At 51.6% G+C, this 7,058-nt stretch overlaps 1 protein-coding gene across 1 annotated transcript; it reads left to right on the top strand.

Moving 5' to 3' along the window:
• Positions 1-419: 419 nt before the first annotated feature.
• Positions 420-1,349, top strand: LOC148051703 (olfactory receptor 14J1-like). Its single transcript, XM_087735416.1, has one exon. It carries the CDS (start codon positions 420-422, stop codon positions 1,347-1,349), a length of 930 nt encoding a protein of 309 aa, XP_087591542.1.
• The last annotated feature ends 5,709 nt before the right edge of the window (positions 1,350-7,058 follow it).

Below are 7,058 nucleotides of genomic sequence, written 5' to 3'. Positions count from 1 at the left end.
GCAGAAATGCCAGGCATTGCTGCATTCCAACCACTGCTCAGCTGTGCTGGGGCAACTAGAGCAGAAGGCACAACCCAAACTGCCCACAGCTCTGCTCTGCAGTCAGGTGAATTGGGAGTGACAATGCTGAAAAGCTCTTTGATATCAGGATTGGATTTAATCTGAGATCAGCCCGTGTACCTGTTTACCTACTTGTGTAGGGCAGGACTGACCCCTGCAGAGCCCGCAGCAGAGCCTGCTGCTCCCTGGGGCACCCTCAGCCAGCACCAACCACAGCTCACCAAAGCTCTTCCCGAAAAGTGAAAGGCAGTTTGGAGGGGCTTCCATAAGAAAGTGAGTAGATTTTCCTGAAAGCAGTCAGCCCTAACTTCTCCCTTCCTTTACCTCCTTGAACAGATCCCCATTCTCAGAGGGACACAATGTCCAACACCAGCTCCATCACCCACTTCCTCCTCCTGGCTTTCACAGACACACGGGAGCTGCAGCTCTTGCACTTCTGGCTCTTCCTGGGCATCTACCTGGCTGCCCTCCTGGGCAACGGCCTCATCATTACCGCCGTAGCCTACGACTACCGCCTCCACATTCCCATGTACTTCTTCCTCCTCAGCCTCTCCCTCCTTGACCTGGGCTCAGTCTCCACCACTCTCCCCAAAGCCATGGCCAATTCCCTCTGGGACACCAGGGACATCTCCTACACAGGATGTGCTGCCCAAGTCTTTCTGTTTGTATTTTTGATTTCAGCAGAGTATTGGCTTCTCACCGTCATGGCCTATGACCGCTATGTTGCCATCTGCACACCCCTGCACTACGGGACCCTCCTGAGCAGCAGAGCTTGTGTCCACATGGCAGCAGCTGCCTGGGGCACTGGGTTCCTCTATGCTCTCCTGCACACTGCCAGTACGTTTTCACTCCCCCTCTGCCACGGCAACGCTGTGGACCAGTTCTTCTGTGAAATCCCCCACATCCTCAAGCTCTCTTGCTCACACTCCTACCTCAGAGAAGTTGGGCTTATTGTTGTTAGTGTCTTTGTGGGCTTTGGGTGTTTTGTTTTCATCGTGCTGTCCTATGTGCAGATCTTCAGGGCTGTGCTGAGGATCCCCTCTGAGCAGGGACGCCACAAAGCCTTTTCCACGTGCCTCCCTCACCTGGCCGTGGTCTCTGTGTTTTTTAGCACTGTAGTGTTCGCCCACTTGAAGCCTCCCTCCATCTCCTCCCCATCCTTGGACCTGGTGGTGGCAGTGCTGTACTCAGTGGTGCCTCCAGCAGTGAACCCCCTCATCTACAGCATGAGGAACCAGGGCCTCAAGGATGCCTTATGGAAACTGATCCAATGGGTGCTATTTCACTGAGAATAACCCTCTTCCCCTCCTCTGCATGTTTCCCATAGTTTATCTTATGCCACAATTCTGCTTTTTTCTCCTGTGATAATTCTACATAGAGATAATTTTCTGGGTTCACACACCTTCTATGGAGGTTTGATCCTGTTCTGTCTGACCCTTGCACAACACTGTGTCACATGTGGCCCATCACATTGTAGCTCTTCAATAAAAGGGAGCCTCCTGGCTGCAGTGCCTGAAGGCTGGGCTCTTCTTCCAATGTTCCTTCCAAGAAAATGTCCAAGGAAGTGGTCTTTTGAATTTTCTGTTCTGCTTTTGTTCTCAGTGGTTTTGGGGTTAGGCGCCTGGTAAACTTGGGTTCCACTGGACCAAGTGTTCTGGTTGTAAAGGCTCTCTTCTTGGTGTCTAATGGCAGTGGAGACAGTCTCTCAGCTCCCCATTCTTTCCCCAGTTTGCTTCTTGTATGACAGGATGCATGGCATGTACCAGACTCTCTAGCAAATACTTTGGAGAATTCAGGAGAGGAGAGGATGGGGACTACCCGCGTGCCCTGGGGTTGGAATGAATGCAGACTCAGAAGGTGAAACACCCTCAGAGGTGAAGTCTCCCAGAAGTAAAGCGATAAATTGTGGTATCTATGAAAAAGGCCTCTGCAGTGCCATGGGAGTCAGAGGGGACTCGGTAGGCACAGGGAGGGGAGAGTGGAGAGCAGCAGGAGCTGCCTGAGGACCCCCAGGGCCAGCACTCTGGTGCTGCCCTGGGGAGTGGGGCTGGTGCGAGCAGAGGAGGGAGCAAGTTCAGTGAGGCTTGAGGATCACCTACAAGATGAATTCAGGAGAGCAGCGAGTGCCTAGCCTCTGTTTCATCATGGCCTTGTGGCCAGCATGAGCCGTGGGGCTGATGGGGAGCCTGAACCCCGCTGTCTGCCCCCCAGCAGCTGCTGTGGCCTTCAGAGGGGCTGGGGCTGTGGGGTGAGTGCCCAGAGCTCTGCAGCAGCCTGCGCTGGGCAGTGCCATGGAGCCAGCCCAGGCTGGGCTGCTCTGCTGGGCTGGGCTGGGCTGGGGAGAGGGCAGGGGAGGTGGGGAGAGGTGGGGAGGGTCTGGGCTGGGCTGGAAAGAGCCCGGGAGAGAAAACCACCAGTGCAGAGCTCAGGTGTGTGAGTGTGCAGGGTAGGGGCAGCCAGCACTCCCAGTGCAGAGCCAGGTGTCATGGTGAAGGAAGCAAGGCATCCAAGGTGCAGAAGAGAGGGGCCTGGTCTGTGCCATGTTCCCTGAACACCCCAGGGAAGCTGCCCCAGGAAATTTGTCCCAGACCAGTTGCACCCACCAGCCATTTCCATCTCTGGCCATACACCCCAGCCTTCAGGAAGGACCTTTGCTGCATGGTCACCCCCATCCTCCTCTGGGGCTCAGTGACACCCAACTCCACTGCCATTAGTAATACAAAGGGAAGCAGGTTCTGACAGCCATTACACACCAAACCCCACAGCTCTTGCCACAGCTGGACTCTCAGCCAAGCCTCTTCTCAGACAGCTCCAGCTCAATCGGGTGCTTGTCTCGACCAATTTTGAAAATCTTCATTGACTGAGATTTTACCAGGTGGCCTGGGTCCTTGCTCTGGTGTTTGGCTCTGAGGGATTTCTGATAAACCCAGCTCTCTCAGCCTCTCCTTGTCCATTACCTGCTCCAGGCCCCAGCCATCCTTCTGGCCTCTGCAGGACTTGCTTCAGTCTGTCAGGATCTTCCTTGTGCTGCTGAGCCCCAGGCTGCACACAGCAGTCCTGCTGTGGTGGTCCTGTAGTGGGTTCGCCTTGGCCAGCAGCCAGACACCCACCCAGCTGCTCACACACAGCCCCAGCTCAAAAGGACAAAGGGAGAAAATAAGGTGGACTAGCTCATGCGTCAAGATAAAGACAGGGAGATCACTTACTCATTACTGTCATGGGCAAAGAAGAGTTGACTTGGGGAAGATCAAGTGAATTTATTGCCAATTAAAAGAGATTCGGATAGAGAGAAAGCATAGTAAAAATATTCAAGACCATTTCCCCACCCCACTCCTTCTTCCCAGGCTCAAATTACTCCATTGCTCCCAATTCTTCTACCCATCCCAACCCCAAGAGGAGCAGGGCAGATGGTGAATGGGGCTTACAGTCAGCACAGACCATCTCTGCCACTCCTTCCTCCTCACACTGCTCCCCTGCTCCAGCGTGGGCCCTCTCCACAGGATCCCACTGTGTTTGCCATCAAGGCTGTGTGTTGTTCATTTCTTTCCATCTTACTTTTCTCCTTCACACTCACAGAATGACAGAGATGTTGAGATTGGAAGGGACCTCTGGAGTTCATCAAGTGCAACTCCCCAGCTGAGACACGGTCAGCTAGAGCAGGTTGCTCAGGACCTTGTCTAGGTGGGTCTGGAATACCTCCATGGACGGAGGCTCCTCAGCCTCTCTGGGCAAGCTATTCCAGTGTTTGACCACCCTGACAGGGAAAAAGTGTTTTGTTGGGTTCAGAGGGAATGTCATGTGTTTTTATCTGTGTCCATCACCCTTTGTCTTGTCAGTGGGAACTACTGAGAAGAATTTGGCTCCCTTGTCCTCATTCCTTCCCATCAGGTATTTATGCACATTCATAATATCCCCCCAAGCAATGGTTTCTCCTGGGAAATTAGTGAAAAAAATATAAGTTTTCTAATTTTTCTCTGGAGTGCTCCATACAGGATAGACATGGACCTGTTGGAGCTGGTCTAGGTAGGGCCACAAAAATGATCAGAGGGATTGAACCCGTCTGCTATGAGGAAAGGCTGAGAGAGTTGGGGTTGTTCAACCTGGAGAAGCGAAGGCTCTGTGACTGCTGCCTTTCAGTAATTAAGGGGGGCTTAGAAGAAAGGTGGGGACAGACTTTTTAGTAGGGCCTGTAGTGATAGGACAAGGGGTAATGGTTTTAAACTAAAAGAGGGGAGATTCAGACTAGATATAAGAACTTTTTTGTCGATGAGGGCAGTGAAACACTGGCACAGGTTGCCCAGAGAGGTGGTAGATGCCCCATGCCTGGAACAATTCAAGGTCAGGTTGGATGGGGCTCTGAGCAACCTGATCTAGTTGAAGATGGCCCCAAACCATTCTGTGCTTCTATGATTCTTTCTATGATTCTATGATAAGTAAGTACGGTGCTGGGATATCTTAGGTGACTGAGAAGCATTAGCTTTGAAAGCAGCTGGATGTGTTGCTTGGGGATTCACAGCTTTGGCAAATCCCCAGAAAACCACAGCTTTGTGTTAGAAGCAAAAGGCAGGGAGGACAAAAAGACATTTGTAAAGCCTAGGTACACAGTGAGGTGGAGAAGCAGGGGGGTGGCCAAAGTCTGCAGGAGAACTGCTGCAGGCATGGGACAGCATGGGAGAGCCCGTGGTGGAGATGACTGAGGGCCTTGGTGGGGCTGGGACTTGCCCAACATAACCAAGATCTCTCTCCTCTCAGCTATCAATATTGTCACTGCCACCAAGAGCCACACGGGGACACCATTTCCTTACAGCCCCATGGCCTCAGTGCTCCCCCACAGAGTCCATGCACTCCTAGGGTTGTCCTGCACTCGTCATCACACACCCCCACATCACACTGCTCCATCAAGAGCCCTGAGCAATGCATGAGGAAAAGGATCTCCCTTCCCCGGTGCCAGGGATCAGAGCTTGACCATCCTTCTGGATGAAACCCATCAAGGGCTGACGTGGCAGCAGAGCCACCTGCCCATTGCCTTTGTCACCTGGAACCAGTGGTGACCTCTTGCCAGTTTAAGGCAGCCCCCAGGGAGGGGTACCTCCACCCCTGCTTCCCTTCATGGCTTCAGCTGTGATGGACCTCAGGGAGCCCACTGACACCCTCAGAGTCCTGGAGATTTTAATCACATTTTAAAGGCTTCTTCAGCAGCTTGTTCAATCTCCTTTCGGTAGCTGCAGTTCAGGAACTTGGCAGCAGAGGGCTCATGGAAATGCAGATACCCTAACATGCCATGGCGCTCTGCAGTTTTCTTTAATGCCTCCCTTCTTGTGTGGTTCATTAGGGAGAGTTCAGGAGTAGAGTCTAAATGAGAAGATGTCAAAAAGAAATAACATTTTAAAAAGATTTGCACATTTTCATTATTTTTCTGCTTACAGAATAAACAATATAGACAATCTCCAAGCCATATTCATCCCAAGGGTCTCATGATGAAGTATGAACATGTGGGAAAAGCCAGACCCTTTCTGTCAGACACTCTAGAGACACTCTTCATCCCACCCACCCCACCCCAACCTGCCATTTCTCTCACCGGTCACCTGAAACTCACATCACTCATGTTAAAATCAAAGCTTTTCCCACTCAGGCTGGAGCTGAATGTCTCAGCCTCCATTTCCTTCTGCTTTCCTTGGAGAAGTGGCTGCACAGAGACACAGCATTTCTCTTCGTTAACAAGAACAAAAACAAAAAGAGGAAGAGTGGTTCAGTGAAGAATAAAAAACATTCGTCAGGTGTCCATGAAGTCCAAGTTGCCTCCACTAAATCCCACTTGTCCTTTGGAGGGGAAAATGTGCAGTGAGATTAGTAAGAAAGGACAGAGAGAAAGGCAATGAAGGAGCTGGCTACAGAGAGAGTCAGGAGACAGGAGCAGCAAGCTTTCACCTGCCTGAAGCTCCAAGCAGCACCTGGGTACTTGGGAGAGGTCTGAGGGAATGGAGAGTAATGGGAGGAGGAAAACCAGATGGACACTCAAAAAGGCATCTGTGCAGACAGTCTGCTGGAGAAGATGACTTGAGAAAGGGTCAGTTGAATCAGGACATGTGGGAATAGCTAGAAGATTAGTGAAATTCAGTACACTCCATACTGGACAGAGCAGTGGTCAAGCAAGTGCCAGGAAGATCAAGGTTTCTTCTCCCGAGAGCAGTACACATCCTGGAGAGTTTCATGATGGCAGCACAGGAGAACATTCTCTCTCTATGAAAAGTATTCAAACATTTCAGCTGATGAAAATGTTCCCATCCTACATACATGTTGAGAAAATGTCCTCATCTTTGCAGGCCAAGCTCAGTTCCTGACTCTTCATGGTTTGCAAGGACCTGATCCAGGTGAGCATCATCTCTGTTGGTCCAGCTGGTGGCTTTGCAAAGAAATTTCTCCAACACCCTCCAGAAACCTATTGGTCTGTTTTCACAGTGCTGTGTTCCCCTCAATGAATGTCAGGGTCATTAAAGTCCCCAGAAAGAGCCCCATGTCACTGATCTGGAGACCTCCTGGAGTTGCTTAAGTAAGAGCTTGTCCACCTCCTCCCATTGATCACCCGTTCTTTCTCTCCCACCACAATGTCGCCCTAACTGGCCTCTCCTCCGATCCTCACCCACAAGGGCTCACCCAACCTGTTGACTTTCCCAGCAAGGAGCTCCATACATCCAAGCAACTCCTTCACACAGAAAGTATTCCTCTTCTGATGCTCCCAGCCTGTGCCTCGTGAAGAACCTTTATCCATCCATTGCAGCACGCCAGCTGTGGGAGGTGTCCCACTGTGCCTCAGAAGTCACAGCTTGTGACCAACCTCGGGGCTCCAGCTCCTCCTGGCTGTTCCCAGTCAGAGGAGAGTGTTGCAAATCTGGGCTGCAGCCCCCGAGTTGTGGCTCCAGGCCAACCTCAGCCTTGTCATGCTGAACAGGGACACCAAGCACCCAAGAGCCCATGTATGCAAAAGCTTTGCTGCATGG

Source organism: Nipponia nippon, unplaced genomic scaffold (assembly GCF_047370975.1).
Source record: "Nipponia nippon isolate SJK-2023a ecotype South Korea unplaced genomic scaffold, ASM4737097v1 scaffold_56, whole genome shotgun sequence".
In the NCBI taxonomy this organism is placed as follows: domain Eukaryota; kingdom Metazoa; phylum Chordata; class Aves; order Pelecaniformes; family Threskiornithidae; genus Nipponia; species Nipponia nippon.
This window is presented reverse-complemented; position numbering and strand designations above follow the sequence as displayed.